Source organism: Haliaeetus leucocephalus, unplaced genomic scaffold, assembly GCF_000737465.1.
Source record: "Haliaeetus leucocephalus isolate CR32 unplaced genomic scaffold, Haliaeetus_leucocephalus-4.0 Scaffold184, whole genome shotgun sequence".
Classification (NCBI taxonomy): Eukaryota; Metazoa; Chordata; class Aves; order Accipitriformes; family Accipitridae; genus Haliaeetus; species Haliaeetus leucocephalus.
Window position 1 is genome coordinate 6680980 of NW_010972620.1, and position 19957 is coordinate 6700936.

A 19957-nucleotide genomic window follows, 5' to 3' on the forward strand; every position below is an offset into this window, starting at 1 on the left:
GTAAGAGGGCGAGGGGTAGGCGCTTTTGGGCGGGGGGGGGGGGGGGGGGGAGGGACGGGACACTAGGGAACATAACTGAGACAGAAGGAGAGGAAGAGAGAAAGATGTTATTACACCAACTGGGAATGGGAAGATAAATTCTGCAGCAAGTAAACAGCTTGTCAACATTCAGAAAAAGGTGGTATAAGGGGAAGCACAGGTAATAATACTCCTTTTACTAGTAACATGTATAACAAAGTGCTGGACAGTAGTCAATCCTCATGATAACCCCACCCTAGGTAGTATTACTGTCCTCAGTTAAAGACACGGAATCAAGGCAGAAACTTCCTCAACTCACACAGATAGCTGGTATCAGGCACATCCTAAGCCCATCAATACTTGCCAGTCCTTAGCTGGACAGTAAGTATGGAATGCTAGCTGCTGAGATCTCACCCACAGAGAGTTTGAAGCTTCATTGCCTGCCCCACAAGCCTGAGGGTAGAAAAAGATGGTCACATATCCATGCAAACTTGGCCAATGTGAGAGGACCAGGCTGGTACAGGGAAAGATGGAGACAGCTCTGCTCTAAAGCTGTACTGAGGGCAAGCAGCATTTGCAGTAACAATTAGATATGCAAATAAGCACATTGAAAATTAGTGACGGTTTACTGTTGTCATGGAGAAAAAAGCACCCTCCATTCTGGGTCAGACCCAAGCACTGCATTTTCTTTCCCTCATTGGTAAATAAAAACTGTAGAGAGCACTGGAAAACCCAGGAGCCAACACTTCTCAACACAGCTCAACGTGGGACTGGAAAGGTTGAAACTCAGGGGCGGGGACAAGAGAGCAACACAACCGAAATAAAAAACCTCCCTGCATCAACCCAGAAAGACAGGACCATGACAGCTCTGTAACCCTCAAAGCTACCAGGAGGTAGAAGCACAGCCTGGAAGAAAACACCCACACCATGCAAAGGCCAAGCTACTTCCCAGTACTGCTGCTGCTGGGGGAGGCAGATGTGGGGGAAACTGAAGGCAATGTGATGCACGAGGTACTCAGCTCAGATTCCCTTGAAGCTATATGGGAAGATCTTGTCTGAATGGAAATACACACTTGGTTCGAAGCCTCTGTGTATCTTTGGCCATCCTTATAGGATTCCCATCCCTTGTTAAATGATGGCTGCTAAGAGGGAAGAGGAGGCAATCAACCTATTTAGACTCAGCTTTCCCACCCTGGGGGTTTCTTCATAGGAGCAGCTGGCCAGAGCACTGCCTTTGTTCCAACAGCTAAAAAAACCCCACAGACACCCCCCCTCAGTCCCCCTAAAATCCAACAGAAGAGCCAAGATAAGTTTATAATGGGAACTCTGACACAACCTTAACTATAGCATCCCGAATGGAAGGCGATAATCTGATCTGTGTGTGAACTAGCTCCCCTTGTCTCAATGGTATTTATCTTACTTTAACTCCTCTTACAAAAGGGTTGAGTCATATAACAGAGCTAGCCAAGTAACAAAACTGCAAGGCTTGCTAAAACTTCAGATTCAAGGATAAACAGGCACAATCCTAAAACAGGTTAGAAGACAGAGTCTCCACAGGAGCACTGGTAACCAGACCTCCAAGCCTCTGGACAACGGTATTTCCTTCTGCACTGCTGAGATTATCACAGCCCAGTGGAAGGGTGGGAGGGAGAGGGTGTAGAGCACAGGGTTCTGCCCTTCAGTTCATGGTAACACGTATTACCCAGGGCCCAAGAAACCTGATCCCGTAGCAACCTCATGTACAGAAAGTGCCCCAATCAGATTTCACTGTGTCAGGAGAAGAACAGTATTTACTCTGCATACAGATTAGTCACAAAACTGGGTCACTTCTTGCCTTTTCAGAGAGAGGAAAAAAACCCAACCAAAAACAAGGCTGCTTTTTCATACCCTTTTTCGCCCCCCCCCCCCCCCCCGACTTTTAAAACTACGTGATGCAGTGTGGTCATTCACAGCTGTCTAAGCTGATCAAACAGCACCTGCATGTGTAAGGTTAAACCACATTATACTCACTAGGCTTGCATTTCTTAGAATTCAGCTCATTAGCTACTTACCGGTTCTTTTCTAGTTCGTTGTGCGTAGACCTGGAAGATAAACAAAAATTTGGATTAGCCACCTTTGACCTCTCAGCACCAAAGTTCAATCACTGCAAGCTGTACACATCCCCAGTGGCATATCACAGTGTAAAGCCAACTAACTACATACATTAAAATCTATAGCTATAACCTCAGCCTCCCTGCCAACAAGAGATTCCTCCCCTCCTAAGTCTGTATTTACCTGCTACGTGCAAAGCTGGTAGTCTTACTGGTGCTACAGAAAACGTTCCCTAGAGACTTAAATGCACACAAAATCCCAAAGAGAGGCAATGATTGGAACAGGGTACCAGAGTCAGCCATTTCCAGATGACTACTGGCTCTGCCACCAGCTCATTACAGGACTGCAGTTATGTTTCATTGTGCTTTAGTTTCTCCATCCACCCTGTAAAAATATTGGTATCATCTGCTAACACAGAAGCTCATGGAGTATTAATTTATGCACATCAAACACATGGGAACCTTCCGGCAGAATTGGCTCAGTAAGGACAACCCCTGGAGCCCTTTAGTGGTCACATGCTAGATTTAGCAAACTTAATAAAACTCCAGATATGGCCAGCATTTGGGCACGAAACGGGATGGCCAGTACTGCTATGTTTGCAAACATCAGCGGCGCTGAGCAGCACTTTTAGGATGCCTGGAAACCCCTCAGGGATTGAAACAGCACCACCACAGCACTAGCTTGCAGTGAAGCAAGTGACCCATGAAGTGGCACTGTGACCACTTGACAAAGGAGGGGGCTTTGTCTTTATACCTGCCCGCCACACCAAGCATGCTGCCAGCACTCCCCAATTGAGAGCTCGCAGCTTGAAAATGAGACCAACTAGAAACAAAAGGGAAACAGGCAAGTTCATTCTCCTTGCCTCTGTGGTGACAGCAAAAGTGGCAAAAAAAGCTTAAATCCTTTCAGGATTTCTAATCTAACGATGTTATTAGTAACCCAGGTAAGGTTGTTGCGGATTATTTAAAAAGGGTAGCCATTTATCCAACACTTCTCTTTAACAGAAGGTCACCTTAAAATAAGAGTAAAAGGAGCCCAAGAGCTTAATAAAAAGGATCTATTTTCTGTAATTTGGCATCACATTTCTTCCGGAGCTCTGAGAAGATTATCCTCTATCCCCCATCTGGAGAATCCCACAGAGAATTCTACAATCAGGGAACTGAATGGAGGATGTGCTCCAAGGGAAACCCTGTCATAATTAAATGCTTCTCCAAAAAAAGGGAGGAGGAGCATTTAACAGGTGTTAGAACCTCATTGAAGATGACAAATAAAGCACGGATGTCTGCAAAAAACAGGGTAAATAAGTCTTAGCTAGCCATAGCTGAGAGCTGTGGGCGGCCAAAGGAAAAACAAAACATTACTGTATGTCTGTGCAAGGTACCCTGCGCAGCAGGATATGGGATACCCTAAAGGCAAGGCACACTATAGCCAAACTCCTAAAGCTGGGGAAACTTCCAAAGCAAATCCTTCCCTCCCGAAAAGAGGGGACCCCTTAAGTCTGGTTCCCAGGAATCAGAGACATGAACATAATATTTAGTCCAGAAAATCTCCCGAATCAAACCCATATCCCCCACAGAAACTAAACCAGCAAAATCTATTTGTCCAGGCAACCCGGATACAAACTAACCCACCACGGCTGAGCTGAGGACCTTTAAAACCACCGCCTGTATGTTCTTTGGAACATGCTTACTGTTCTTATTCACTGTATGTTCCTGCAGGAGACTTTGCACTCTGCTTGGCTATGACATTAGCAGTTATAAAGCCAAAGATACGCAATGGCTTGAATTCCTGTATTATATCGAGCCAATTATCAAGGCCAGCACTGAAAGAACAAAGTTTGGCCCACTGCTGTGAACAAAATTAAAACAGCAGGTTCTCCCTACTCCTCTCACACAGGAGACTCTTTATTACCTATCTGCCTTCTGATGAACAAGACAACTGAGAGGGGTCACAGGCTCTTCACCAAGTCAGGAAATTTATGCTGTGACTTTTAACTATTTCGGTGGAAGGAAAAAAACAAAGCCCCCCCCCCCCCCTCTTTCCCACTGAAGCTGAATGCAAAGGAAAGAATCTCAGGAATGCTGAATGAATCCTATGGGGATGTTAATTCTCTTACCTGCCTATGCTTTGTTTAGTCTTACTGGGGACATCTGGAAAAGTTTTCATTTCATCCAAATTTAGAAAAAAAACCCAGCACTGCTTTCCACTACCACCGCTCACTAACTCTTATTTTCTGTGCCAGTTTCGCTTTGCTTGGACAACAGATACAGAAAAAACCCTCTCTCTTCTATTCATAATTCATTTCATTTTCTGTAGCTCCTGATCTAGAGATTAATTTTTTCCCCTCATCTTGGGGCTGCACATGTTACTAAGATTTATTTGGAGTTAAACAAGGACAGTGCTGCCAGTGAAGTGGAAAAAAGTACAGGAACCTCTGTTGACACGACGTTCAGAAAAAAAATATCTTTTAAACAGGCACAGAAACAAATGTAACTGTACCTCTTTAACTGAGCTGGTCTTATCATCAACTGAGAACCTAGAGAGTATCACCAGACTGAAATCAAAGCTCCATCCTTATACATCATCACCAGCTTTTTGATGGGTACAGGATGCACACCACAGCTGTAAACTATTGCAGCACTCTGGGAACGTTTCAGGGTTACTTGTAACACTCTGCCCTTACAGTAGCAAGGAACCTGTGCGTTCAGTATGATGTTGCTTTGTTGCTGTTGATAGTCAGTCACAGACTGTGTCACCCAGTGAAATAAGGACACCACTGTTGAGCATGGACCACAAACCAGAGGAGCTCACATCCCCATCAGGCGGACAGGGCAAGCAGGACCTTGCCCCCACCTGCAAAGCTGAAACCACAGCCATGCAGGTACGGACATGTTCAGAGAGGAAAACAAAAGCCCAAGCACACGTACCAGCACTGCTCAAAACCTCAGCTGCTATTTAAAAGTAGCTGAAGCATAAACTGTCTGCAGGACTCTCATTTAAAAGTCAGGTTTCTACAGCAGTCAGTTCTCTAACAATAAGTTTAGAACACCCAAACTGATAACTACCCCTAAAAACTGAAGGAATGTTATATGATGAGGAGGATCCTGCTGACTACATTTTGAAACAGCACGGGAAAAGATCAAGAAAGAGTTCTAGAAGCTTGACATAAAGGAGCCAAGCAAACAACAACAAAACCAGCAGAGCAGTCTCCATCAAGATTTTAAAGAACAAAAAACTGAAAGAGGAGAAACTGAAGTTTATGCCTCTCTACCCCAGATACCTGAAACTGCATACAAAATAGGAAGAAACAGGGAAGCAACAATTGTCAGTAACTCTAATTTAAGGTCAGATGCAACAATCTTTTTGCGCCAGTTACTATGATTCTACCTGCAACCTTGCTATCCAACACTGCAACAAGGTGTTGCTGAAACATTAAGCTACACTGAATTCCCCCAGTGAATGAGACATTGTAAATAATTTGTCACTTTATCCCACTTTCTTTATTTAAAGAAAACCTCTCCCACCATGGCAGAGGCAACCAAACTTTCCCTGAGCACAGGTAAGCCAACAAAACAAACTGCGTCAGGGAGGAACAAGCTCTAAAGAGCACTGAATTCATTTGTCATTGGGTTTTTTACTGTGATTAAAATCACAAAGCTGCCACATGACATTAAACACAACTGACCTTTCTGGTTTACACATTTAATATTGATAAATAGCCCAACAAATGCATTTGCAGCACATCTGCATTTTGGTTTGACTTCTTAGTGAGGTAACTATTTTCTATTGGGAAAACACAGCAATCAAGAGTCCTTGTCCCACGCAATACACAGACGGCATTTAGACCCGATGACCCTGCCATCTCCTTGTACCTGGTTACCCTCCTGTCTGTATCTGGCACCAGCTCCTGGGTCCAGAGGAGCTCAGGACTCCAAGAGCTAGAGCTCCATCTCCATCACAACAGAGATACCGGTGGCTCAGGAGATGCTGCTGGCCATACACTACTGCCAGGTAAAGGGGGTGGGGAATAAAAAAGACCTCTTCCAATACATGTCCTTAAACAGCAAGAACATCCATCCACAGACCAGGCCAACCGCTTTCTGTCTTACTTCACTCAGGTTCAGCCACCTCTGCTGCTTATGCATGTACAATGTTACTCTTCTTCATTTTACAGACCTTTCTCCCCTTCTGGCTCTATTGACACCCATTCACTTGGCCACCAAATTCCCCTGCAGGAAATGCCTTCCTTCATTCCCCAAGCCACGATCAGCCACTCTTCTGGAACCAGTGAGCTACACTACTGCTCTCTCTTTTACGAAAGTTCTTCCTCAGAAACTACTCCTATTGGAAACAGCCAAATGACAAAACAAAACAAATGAGGAGGAAGGGTCATCAACAGCTTTTTTGAATTTTAAATCCACCAGTGTCCACAGAACAAAACTTACTGGCTGAAGAACCCCAGTGTTTTGCCAGGGTTTCAAGCAGCAGTAGATCAACACCATAAGTAGTCTATGAAACCAACTGCACAAGCCATAGTCTGGGAAGTTTACAGAGAAGCTCCACCAGTAGCAGCAGCGTGTAAGGCTTTCAGCCCAATGGTAAGACAAACAATAGCTGCACAAGAGTCAAATCTTCCTGCCCAGATGGAGATGCTCAAGGGCTGAGTTTCTCAGGGAGTTGTGAACCCACCTCACCTCTGGGAGGCCCAGGAGCCTAGCTCTTGGAGGGCTGCACAGGAGCCTTGGGAACACAGCAGCTTATGGAACTCAACATTGCCAAGAGCTCCTTCAGTGAGGAGCGGGATGCAGATGAACAGAAGATGGCATAGCTGGAGCAGAAGTCGTTCTGCTGCTGTCCTTAAGCCCCTTGCAAGTACCAGCCTCAAGTCTAACAAGAGCCTCACCTCATCCTTGCATATCAGCAAATCTAACAAAACATTTCCTTCCAATTAATACTAGAGACAAAAGTTATCTTAGTCATTACTATCCCTGATCCCCCTACACTGTATGGCCTCGAGGTCCAGACTAAATGCTCCTCCATGAGGAGGTGAAGTGAGGAGACAGAACAGACTGTTTCACCCTCTCACTGACGTCAATGGAGATGCACCAGATTAACCTAGCCCTAAACTCTGACTAGTTTTTTCTGTCACTCTTAAATGGACATGGTATCAGATTCCTCCCAAGGCTCTGATCAAAGCTGTTTTCCCAGGATCAAGGCAGACCCCTTCCAAAGTTCACATTCTCCATCTCCAACAGAGAAGGGGACACAGATGTACTGGCATCTGTTCATGTTTGTTCATCTTTGGAAAAGGAGAAATGGCCCCACAGTCTGTTTTCAGTTCAACAAGGGGAAGAGAGCTCCTTTGTGCCATTCACAACTGCGGAAAGTCACCTACCCCTGGGTTTCTACACAGTATCCTGAAAGCTTCCTGCAACACTCGGTCAAAAACAACTTTAAAAGGTACACTGCACACATCCCTTGAAGAAGTAAATTACTTCAAAGCCACCTACAGTATTTACACAGCCCCTCTCAGTTTGGTACCTGCTCCTCATAATCATTATTTCTGTTTGCAACACTTCAGAAATTAACTCCTCCCTAGCACTTTTTATGCAGTGGGGACAACACCAACACACAGAAATTCTAAATGATTTTCCCCAGGCCACACAAGAAGCCTGTGGCAGAGCAGGGTACTTAACTTGGGTTCCCTGATCCCCAGGATAAGTCTTGGATCAGTGGGTTGCTGTTCTCAGGCATCCCAAAGAGACATCTAACAAGGACATTTGTGCTATCCGATTCTTGGGTCAAAGACAAAAAAATGACATCATCATTGTAAGCTGCAAGTGGGAAAGTGAAAAAAAAACCAAAACCAAACAACAACAACCCAACCTAAACCAGCCCTCATGTCTTGCCCACTGTGTGCCAAGTGAGCCAGCCCTACTCTCAGAGTAAAAGTAGTATCAGTTTACCAATAAAACTCATCCAACAGACATATCAGGCATAACCCTCAGGTGGGGAAGGAACTGCAGCCACAGTCCCAAACAAAGCACTCTGTTCTGTTGGTGCATGTTCTGCTTTTTCAGCACAAGGGAGGAAAGAGCAGGAAGACAGCTCCTCCTTGCTGAGCACCACAAGTCTCTCCCAGTCCCAGAGCTGGGCTCCCCCAAAGCAAAGCAACACCCCTTTAAGCAGCACAAGGTGGCACTCTGCAGGGGAAGGGTTTTCCAAGCCAGGCCACACAACAGCAAGAATGTTGTTTTGCATCCAGTGCTGCAATCTGGGGTCAGCAAAGAAGTCCCCAGCTGGCTTCCCTCCCCTCTGTATAGGCTGGGAGCAAGTGTTCTGGTGTGGGCCTTCTCCTGTACCACCTGAGATGCTATGTGCAGAGGCTGGTCCTAGTCCCAAGTGTTAAGGGAAAGCTGCCGCATCTTATACACTCCCTCACGCAGGGCCCTGCACAGCCAAGAGGAACTGGGTTTGCTGAACAAGCAGCTATTCAATATTTTGTTTTCCCCTCATTGTTCAACACGTGGCCTCAAGCCAAGCCCTGCTCTGAATACAGAACCGGTGGTTTCCTTACAGGCTTTTCAACAGGCTCACCGAGAGCAGCAGCTAGGCAGTTCACAAGCACATTTACTGTCAAGCATCCTTGCTTTCCAAATCGGAAACTAAGAAACAGGGAAATCAGAGTTGCAGTTTCTCATTCCTCTGAGTGTCTCTATGAAGACCCCCAAGGGTCAGGTTTTCTGGGCCACTTTACGTGTTCAAAGCACAGCTCCCGCTGGTGCCCCTTGTGGCTGTGCAGCTTAGTTCCCAGGCTCATGTCTTGGAAAAAGATCACAATATGAGGAATAGACTATTTGGGGGTCTCCTGCGACAGGCTGGGCTGAAAGGGACTTGCTGAATGTACACAGGACTGCTGACAGGGGCCAGAAGTGAAGCGAGTTCTCCAATGTGCTATTCACTGCTCCATTTGTCTGCCTTCTAGCTTCTGTGACAAGTGAGCAAACATCCTACAGAAACCATCTCCTTCCCTTCCCAGCCCACAGTTAACCACATCAGAAAGGGCTCATGCACACAGATCAGACACAAAGGCTGATTGTGTTCATTTCAGGAGGTATCTTAGCCATTTCAGTAGAGAAACCCTAACCTACCTCCCTTGGACATACAGCAGCCAACATCTTCTGTGATTTAGGACTTGGCCAGGTAGATTCTCACAGGTCAGGAAAAAGTATATTCTTTGCTTTCACCAAGGCAAGATTCCCGTCTATGATTCATGATGCAAGGGAGTTTGAGCTTCTTGTGGACAGATTCTTGCTTTTTTTTTTTAATACATTGACAAAACCATGTTTTTCATGACCTGGTGATGAGAAATGTCAGGTGGCTTCACCACGGTACCTCCAAGCTCCTCCATGAAGAGAGAAGAGCATGGCACAGAATGAGGACAGCAAAATACAGGCACTTCCTCACACTAATGTCAGGTGTGCACTGTCCCCCAGGTCTCTCCCAAGCGCTACTTGGGAAGGACAACCTCCCTACACAATCATCATAACCAGATCATTCAAAGCAAAATGAATTATTTAAGTAGAATGAGGCACAGACTTCATCCATCCGCTGCTAACACCTTAATATCTCTGCTAACGAAATTTTCTCTGTTGAATATTCAAGTGCATTACAGAGCAGGGTAAGGCCTGACACCACAGAAAGCTCTATGTGGTCCCTGCCCCGCTGACTTCCAGCAGGCTCCATGAGTCTCACTGTACGGTCAGGGACTCGGTCCCTTCCAAGGTCCCACCAGAACCAGTATCATAGTTGCTGGTACCTGCATGGCAGAGAGATTGCAGTGGTTCACAGAAAGAGAATAAAGGCACAGGAGGCAATTTTCAAATCCACCTAGAAAACTTAGGAACCTAAGTCTCATCTTCTTTCAAACAGCCACAAGCTCCAAAACACCGATTCTGCTTCCTGAAAACAGAATTAGAAAAGTGCACGCATTACCCCAATGTACAGATGGTGGGAACCATGTAACGTACAGATGGTAGGACCCATGTAGGTCATCTGACGTGCCCAGATCTTGCAGCCTTTCGGCAGCAGACTCAGGAAACGATCCAAGGGCCCAGCATGCCAGCCCCTTTGCCCTATACCATGCTTCTTCCCACACATAACATTACCCTTTCAAGGAAGATGGTCATATCCAGAAATAGCCTTAGCAATGTCATCTGCAGAGCAACAGCCTGTTTGGGGAACATGTATTTCTCTGCAACACGCATCTTCTGACCTAAAGAAACTGCCTTCAGATGCATTGGGGAAAATGAGGCTTTTTGAGTAAATGCCACCTGACTGAAACGCACTTTGTTTGAAAAGAAACTGATGGCATTTGTATGGCTGTGGGCCAGGCCAGACTTTCTTCTATTTAGACTTGTTAGTTATCTCTCATGTTACAACTATATTGCCACAATACTGTGCATGGAGATGAAGGGAGGGGAAATATACTTGAAAATCCATTAACATCACTGTTAGCTACACACTGTATTAGGGAAACTGAGGCACAAAGACTTACACAGGCTGTAACAATATCAGGAAGAGAACCCAGATGTCCTGATCTCTGGGGTCATATTGTCAACAGGGACATACTCATCTAGCATCTGGGAGATCCATGAAAAAGGAAGGCTGAGAAAAACAGAAGAGCTGTGATTTCTTCTGTTCTTACAGTTCTGGCTTACAAGCAGCAGCAACTAACATGAAGGCAGCGAGGTGGCTACCTCCCACTGCTCCCAGATGGCCAAGCTACTTGTGAAACAGTTCACGAACTGCTGCAGTTTGTAGCCTAATTGTCAAAGGCAAACCAGAACTGGTGCCACGTTACCTTACCATATCTATACATTGCTTTACAGCTGCCCAAGCACCTGGACGATGACCACTGGAGTAATAGTCTCAACAGCAATCGCAATGTCATCTGTCCCTTAACTTCTCCCTTCTTGATGGTATAACAGATGGAAGGAGATAAATGAGAATTGTTCAGAAAATAATCAACTTATTTATGCAGAGGAACTTTAATCAAAACTGAGGCAAAAGAATTGCTCTCAGTCCACATGCCTGCTTGTCAGAGAGCAAGCAGCAAAGTATAAACAAGTGATTAAGATAATGTTGGAAATCATCTAGGCTGCTTCAAACTGGATTCATAAAGAAACAGAACTGAAGTGAAATCACTTTCATATCAGAGAATGGAAGTACAGTAGGGAGCACAGAAATGAGACATGGGAATATATCCAGCAGGGTGGAAAAAGCAGGCCTGTTCCCTCTGAGCTGATCAACAAGGCAGTGTCTCACAGAGAAGAGATCCAGGCAAAGGCCAGCCAAGTGCACAGCCCCAGAGACCCACAGTCTCTGATCAAGAGAGCCCAAAATAGTCAACAAAATCAAATCCTATCTTTGTTGGTTCAAAGGGGGTAGGGAGTAGGAGCAAACACTCTTAAGAGGAGAACAAACAGAAGCCAGTCTTTGAATTTGGACAGAAGTTTGTCAGGAGGGATCAGGAGATGATCAACAGCAGGAACAGCAGCAAGACAATTAACTCAGCAGCGGGACATGGATGGGTCTGTTTGGGTCAGAAAGAGAAATGGATTTGAAAGCTCAACCAGGAGCGAGAAAGGAAAATGTCAGTCTTACCTACAAACAGGGGAGCAGATGGAACAATGCTACAGGTAACCAATTCACTGTCAAGCAAAGGATCCGGTCAGGTTAAACAAAAGCATGAAGGATAAATCCCTGCATGTGTTGCGGGTGAGGCACTACACAAAGAAGATACAAAAAGGATACAAATGTGGCAAGAGGGGGAAAAAAACCCCCACACAAACACCTGACAGACAAGGAATACTACTTAAACCAGGGAACTGACTGTACACTGAATATAGTGGGAAGAGAAAATGAGGGAATTCCAGGAACAGATGACCAGGTTTGGCCCAAATATCCTCCCTACCATCCCAGGGCACCAAATCTCTCTAGGAGCCAGGGTGAACAATCTTCACATTTCAAAAGACCCTAAACACCAAAATCTGAAGTTTCTTGTCACTGTGCCAGCACTGCTATCAGCGATGCAAATCAGCCCACGGCAGTTGCAGCACAGCTCTACCTGGGTAGAGTGCTGCAACATGAACAGCATGAGCCCTGACTAACAGTCCCACTGCTGCAAAACAGCACACTCCTGCAGAGGCTTCCCCAAATCTGGAGGACAAAGGGATCATGAGCCTTCAGCCACAGAGAGTGACAATTCATGGCAAACAGATGCTGCAGCAGTGAATTACAGCTACGTTGCAGGTAACATCAACAACTGGGCCTGCTTCTAGTTTACACAAAGGCCTCTTTGCACAACTCAGAGACTACAAATTAAATTTTACACCTACTGAAGTTATCAAAGTATAAATTCAGCCCAAAATCATGGGTTTCTGCATAGACTCCCTGCCACACAGATCTCCCTATGCGTGGCTATATTACTAATACAAAAAGGAAAGCACGAACTGCAGCTCTGCAGGATCTTCCCACTTGGAGGGCCATAAAATAAACAGGGTGACAAAGGGGAACACAGCGGGTTCCCCCATGGAAACTGCTACATCAGCCCTAGCACTTTTGGAGGCCTCACTCCTCACTAGGGAGTGGGGTTTATGCTTCTCATGCCATTTTCTGGGTTCACACTCACTTTCTGTATTTTGCCTGGTAACCTGCCAGTTGTACTGCAAAGCCAAGCATCACTGAAAAGACACTGCATACCAAACATCACCTACATGGGGTAATTCCCCCCCCCCCCAAATCGTTGGCAGGATCTCAGCTTCTGATGTAGATCAGCAGAGACAAGGAAAGGCACAACTTAGTGCCAGCAGGTTCAGAAACTCCAGCATCACTACAACTTGCTTGCCTACACTTGCAGACTGCATTGGGGCAAATTACATCAAATTGGCAGATGGGATGTGCTGAAGCTGAACTGAGCTATTTGAGTAGAGCCCTACCTGCCAACCTGCCCCGATCAACTGTACTCCAGTACAAACCTACAGAAGACAGTGGGATTTCAACAAGGGGTGATTCCACCTCTCTTGTGTGGACCAGCAATCCATTTTCCCAGTCTAACACTCAAACTGTCATTATGCTTTCTCAAAAAGAAGTCATGCTCACATTTAAGTATAGTCAATACTGCTGGCCAGTCCCTCTCAACATCCCTAACAGAGAAGCAATCCTTAACAGCTCAGCCTTGTCCATTTTTCCTTTCTTGAAAAATTAACTAGCGTATTTATGTATACTCTCAACTGGAAGGCAAGATCCCATCTCCAACTATTTCTAGACAAAATTTCAACAGCAGCATGAAGATTCCAGATAGTAATCACACTGTTTGTACATTATCAAGATGTGGCATAAATCAAAACATGGCACAGCAAATCTCATCCATTCTCTGTTTTACACATGTGGATTTGTACTCTATGAAGCAAAGCCAAGTCCTGAGCCAAGAATAGAGCTCCCTGGCACTACAAGGCTTGAGACAGAAAGCAGTCTCTATCCCCAGCATATTACACAAGGGCCAGATTCTAACCCACCTACACACAGCGAATCAAAACTCAACTCCCACTAGCTGTGGAGTAAGGTGTGACCCAGTGCAAGTGCAAGTGGCTAAAAAAAAGCCACAAGCAAATAAACAAAGTAGCATCCAGAAACAAAAAACAACTGAGAGAGGCTAGGAAGCAGCAAAGCTGTCAACAAAAAGCTCAGAGACCAGCTCTCTGGGACATGAAGAAAGGGGTAGGGGCTTTGTGCAGAAAAGTAGACCAACATGGGCTGAAATGGTGATTTGCTCTTTCAGGAATTTCCTACACAAGACAGACAAACCACTCAGGCCCCTGCACCTCCTCTCCCCCAATAAAATCAGAATTACAGCACTGTCCTAACTTCAGAGGCTGTAGGAAGGACTGAAAATTACCAGGTACTCGGTCATCAGCACAATGTGGGGGGCAGTGAACCTCCTCTGACAGCGAAGATAGAATATATTTAAAACTGCACTTAAGCAAGTGTTCACCAACCCCCCTACTCCTCCCCTACACAGTGAGGTACAGCTGCACAGCACTGCTGTTCTGGTAAATCAGGCTTTCTTCTGCACCAGACAGCCAAGGCTGACTTGCAGCTATGCATGCCACATCCTTTCAGCTTCTGCACCTGTGTTTGTGAACCTGTGGCACATGAAGCCATCACCTGAGGCACATGAGGTACTTAATGCACACCTACCTGCCCCCCACAATCCTTGCTCAGGGACACTGTGAGCAAATTAAGCTTAAAGCCAAGAGTACCTGAGGGTTTCAATAGTACAGCTGCCATCCCTGCCCTCAAAAAACAGCGTCAAAGGTTATGAGAGTGGAGGGCTACAGAGAAGATTCAGAACAAAACCAAGTGATGGGATTTGGAAGTGCGAGGAAAAAAGTTCCAAATGGGGCAGAAGAGAGAGCAACAGAGAAAATGAGGAGCTGCATCACTAGAATAGCCAGAAGGGTAAAGAAACCCAGACACCCAGATTTTCAAGACACCACGTCCAAAATGCCTTACCATACCCATTACAGCTGCTGATTCCAAGCACTGCAGGCAACCTGCTACCGGACTGTAGATGTCTGAAAGGCCCTTGGGAAGCAGCCTCAGACACAAGGGAGGATAATGGGAAGAGAGGAAAATGAAAGGAAAAAGAAACTGGACAGAGATCAAACCCTCCCCCATGGAACTGAGCAATAGATTCTTTGAGTGCCCTTAACAACATGGGCCTCCCGGGAGAGCTGAAGGCTCCTAGCGCCACTGGGAGGGTGCTTGGCATTTCCCCAGGATCAGACCAAAAATAACGGGCTTTTCTACATGCCTGAGAGTCTAAATAAAAACAAAACACAAATGACAATCTAATATTGTAACATAATTTCAGATTCCGTTATAAATCTTAACTTCATTAAACTGATTGTATTATGGGGGGAAAAAAAAAAAATCATTTAGCATCCCTGCTGTTTATTTTATTTCCTGCTGACACAATGATTTAAATTGATTAAAAAGTCTTCTCAATTATTTTTCAAAATGTAAAAATATCAAACCAGTCTAATCCTAACTAACTACAATGAGCCTTTCAAATAACTGGGTCTATTTAGAACTGCATATGTAGGGTCCGTAAGAGCAGTTTCTAGTGACATCGAATGCATGTTAACATACCCACAGAACTGTACTCCCAGCACGGACTACTTCACTCCTCTAGTGAGTTTTTAGAACTCAGCTTCTGTCCCAGAAACGCTTTCAGAAGGAACGAACATTAAATAAGTGATACTGTATGTTACAATAAATCTCTGCAAATTTTTCATCCCAGTCCAAAAACCAGGCAAAACTTTTGTCAAGAGCAAATTAAAAAAAAGCAAAATTAATTTCTAATCTAATACAGGTTGGATAATTGATTTGCGCGGTTTTTGGCTTTTAGCTATGTGTTAAATGGGATTTTTTCAAAAAAGTTTCCCTTTATTTTGAGTTTATTACGAACTCCAGGTCACAATGACTGTGATTCTCCACATATTTCTGCAGGTGGGTAATTTTCAGTACCTAAATGTCCCTGACTAAAGCAAGACTGCATATTTTTAAATATATTCAGCTTTTAACTCACAGCATGCAACACTAGGTCTTTAAAATACCCATGCAAAACACTACACATACACATAGATAATGTCCCAAGGATTGCAGAGGGGAACCCCCTGCAGCAATCTGCATGCTGTCAGTTGCACAACTGACATGAAGGAAGAGACAACTTGAGCCAAAACATCCTCCTTTAAAAATGCATCATGTAAATCAGAAGTAACGAAGCAATGTTTTCCCTCTTATCTGCACACCCCTGTTTGGGGTAGAAAAAAATTATTTTGCTGGGACTGGGAGACCATTGTAGTTCTACAAGATTTGCTCCACCATTGGCATCCAGAGCTGGGCTGCCTGTTCCTCAGAACTTTCTGGGTGTTTGTGCCATGACAGCACAGAGCCTGTTGGGAAGAAATAGCTGTCATGTCTGGGCTGCAAATGCTGAAGGGTAATGCTTGGATTTAAACTATGAATTAAAGACCATCCAGGCTCTGTAAATACCCTGTGCCACATAATCATGGATCATTTGGTTCAATAAACACCAGTAACAATGCACGTGTCAATTTCTAAAAGTGTGTAAATAAAGGAGAAAAAAAAAAAAAGAAAACTACTGTGCTTTGCCAAGGTTGCTTGAGACACATTTTTACAGGAGGCTTTTAAATGACAAGATCTGCACGAGATCTAAATGCGTAATTTCTCTACACTAACTAAACACCTTGAGACAAAAGCAATCTAAGAACATCTCTTGTCCACACACGAAACCTAAGTTTTGCCCCTCATCAAGGACTTGATATTTAATTCAAAGTCCATTCTAACTCCAGGAGACAGAACTTGGATTGTCCCTTTGATTTTAACGGGAAAGGATGATACAGAGCCTTCCTTAAACAAGGCTGATGCTATACTCAGTGTCATACAAAACACACTGCAGCGAATTTGGAGGCACCCTGAACTTCACAGTTGTCACTTCCCGGCACTGCAGCCATCTGGAAGGCCTGCCATCTCCTACAGCAAGTGCAAGCTGCTACGACTTGTGCTAAAAGAAACTTCCATTTCCAACTGTGAGTATAAGGTCTGAGCTCCCCAAAAGACCTGCTCTGGTCTCTGCCTGGAGCAGACCTGATGCTGGTCACTCCCTGAAGCCGAAACAAGCATGGGAGGCAACATGCTGGGTAACACTCTAACGATTCAATTTGGCCTCAGTACTTCTTGTATAATGAAGGTTTTAAGTAAGACTAGAAAGTATCTTTTCTGCTTCTCTGTTGTCTTTCCCCTCCACATCAATATATTCAGCCTGTGACGCTAAACGGCCCAGCGGGCTGGTCTCAGCACAGAAAGATGCCCATGAGAGCTGTCCCTGGGGGCTCTGTGCCGGCAGGGCACACTGAGCACCCAGGCCCCAGGGACAGTGAGTGCTCTGCATCCCTCTCTAGCCTACAGGCTGCTGGATTCGGTGCTAAGGGGCTCCTGAGGGGGATGTGCTTTCAGCCCTCCTCTGGAGAAGGGCAGGTTGCCATGACAAAGGCCTTTGAGAGAAAGAGGTGTGGGATGGAAACATAGTATGTGAGAAACCTGGAGGGGAAAAATACAGATCTCAATTCAGCATTTGCCATCATTTCCCAACACAAAGTCACTGGGATTTGGGACTTTGGTTCATGGGAAACAGTAAAGGGCTACAACTGCCCTGAAATGGGGAGAGGCTAGATGAAGGAGGGAAGCAAATGTAAAAATGCAGCATACAAAGAGCTCAGGATATGCTGATCCTGATGAAGAAAACTTCCCCACAGCAAGGTGTCCTAACATCACCTCAAACAATCTTTATTATCAAATGCTGCCAAAGCAGAATCACTTCAAGCAAAGGCACCTTTCCCCTAGGCCTTTACAGGTCCTTCCCAATGGCCTTAAGAAAGCTTTAATCACCTGAGCCACCTGCCACCATTTTATGGATTGCATAGGCCTTGCTGCAGTAAAAGAAAGCTTGCAATTGCCTTTTCAAAATTATACTTTATCTTTCTAAAGCTTCTCTATCCCAGAAGGTCTCAACAAGGTCTGAACAATTCTACTGAAGGGAGCAAAGGAAAACAAAAAGAACAGGAACAAGAGGGGAGAGGCAGATCCTACCACAGCACCAAGTGATAGGCTTAATCCTGTTGTGTCTTCTAAATTCAAGAAACCAAGAAATGTGGCATTGCATAATAAGAGAAATGTTAAAAATGTGGAGTTTTACAATTACCAAGCAATCAGAAAGCTGGGAAATCCCACTGCCCTGAAAGGCAGACTGAAAGACAACTTCGTTTTCCTGAACTGAATTTTTAACACATTGTACAGAGCAGCCAGTCATCTCCCTCTCTCCCATTTGTTGCAGGGGATCCATTTCAAAACATCATTTCCTTGCTTCAAATCATGCCTGTCATTACAATCCCAAAGCACCCAGGCTGCACGCATGCTATCCCTTAAAAGCAGTGACTTCTGGGTTGGAAAGACATCAGCTGTATATAATGGGAATAGCTATTACCTACGTCCTCCCTATGAACAGATCTCCCTATTCCCCTTCCCTCTGCAGCATCTGAGCCTTGGCACAGAGTCAGCTGGCATTGCCACTTCAGATACAGCTCCCCTGTGTCCCCTCTGCTCTCAGCGCTATGGATCCAGAATGGATGCTGTACTTGTGTGTCCCAGCTCTGAATCCCCCTGTGCTCAGGCTCTTCCCATTTTCCCCACAGGGTAAGTTTCTCTCCTCTGCCTCCAGCTCTTCTCCAGCTTCACCCTCCTGGCCAGCCCTGCACCCCACGCTTTCCTGTCTGCATCGTACCTGTTGGCAATACTTGCATTGCTGCCACTGCCGCTGTGTTTCCTTGCCCGGCTCAGCCTCCGCGTGGGCTTTGGGTCTTGTAGTCCAGGACTTGGAACTGAGGGGAAGGTCGAGGCATAGCCATGTTCGCACTCTGCATAAGAATCAACAGGCAGGGCATAAAAAAAAGAAAGAAAAGGGTCATTAAAAAAAAAAAAGGAAAAGAAAAGAAAAAAAAAAGAAGTCAGCAGGCAGGCCTCACCACTAACCCGTCAGCCTAGCTGGGGAGGCCCTTAACCATAACAGCTCAGGGAAATGACTGATGATGTATTCAGAGGGAAGTGGACTGGGAGGTGGAGAAAAGAGAGGAAGGGGAGTGTAAAGGCTCTGCCAACCTTGGAGGAAGGACACCACCACTCAAACACCTGAAAACATCAAAAGAAAACATGACAGCACAGAGAGCACCTCATCTCTCTCCTCCTGTCCAAGCTATCTGAACCGGACAAACCAGGCGTATTTCACTGTGCCATCGAGGCTGCTGCAAAGCCAGAGCCACCCACCACCATCCTTCCTGCCCGGTGGGAAACTTTCACACCAATCCCCACTTTTCCTTCCAGAAATCGCCTTCACCTCAATCTCCCCCCCTCTGCAAAAGCCCTCCACCTCAGCCACCACCTCCAGGAGGACCTGTCAGCCCCATCCCTCATCGAACCCCCCACGGTTGGGGATTTACCACCAGCCCACCAGCAAACACTTGCTCTGATCCCCTTCTCCAGGGTCACTCTCACCCCTCCGGGGGGAATCTCTGACCCCAACCCCGCTCCAACCCCCCCCCCCCGGCCCCCCTCCTGGAGGACGGCTATCCCAGCACCCCTCCTCCCCCCATTACCTCTCTCCCTTCGCTCCAGATACTCGGCCGCCTCCAGCAGCCGCTGGATGTTGATCATCTGGACCTGCTCCATGGCCCCCAGGCCGGCAGCCGGGGGACTCCGCGGCCCCGGGCCCCCCTCCGCCCCCACGCTCCCAGCTCCCCCGCTGGAAACGGGGGCGGCTGCGGCGGGGGGGAGCGAGGGATCGCCGTCTCTCCCCAGTCCCCGGGCCTCCTCACACCGACGGCCCTCTCGTCCCGGGGGGGCGGCTCTCCTGGCAGGGCGACGGGTGGGCGCGCGGAGGCGGCGAGGGAACACGCGAGGGAACGCCGGAGGAAGGACGGGGGCCGGGGTCCTCCCCGCCGAGGGAGGCGGCGAGGCGACAGTTATTCCTGGCCCAGACCCGTCCCAGCGCTGCCCCCACCTGCGAACCCCGCTCCGGCCCGGCCCGCGGCCCGCCCCGCCGCTCCCGGCCGGGATTTACCCCCACTTCGGGCCCTGCCAGCATCCAACCCCCTCGGCCCCCTGCGCCTCGCCGGGCTGGCTGGCGGGCGGGCTGGCTGGCGGGCGG

The 19957-nt window shown here is 46.5% G+C and overlaps 1 protein-coding gene across 1 annotated transcript in view; it reads right to left on the reverse strand.

The window, feature by feature from the left end:
* The window catches only part of MXI1 (MAX interactor 1, dimerization protein), a 54187-nt gene extending 34260 nt beyond the window's left edge, over nt 1-19927 (reverse strand). Inside the window, exons 1-3 of the mRNA XM_010564769.1 lie at nt 19407-19927; nt 18539-18671; nt 2070-2099 (exon numbers count right to left, since the gene is read on the reverse strand). Of these exons, the coding sequence (XP_010563071.1) occupies nt 2070-2099; nt 18539-18671; nt 19407-19479 (236 nt within the window). The 5' untranslated portion in view covers nt 19480-19927. The remainder of the gene's footprint in view (nt 1-2069; nt 2100-18538; nt 18672-19406) is intronic.
* Nucleotides 19928-19957: the final 30 nt, after the last annotated feature.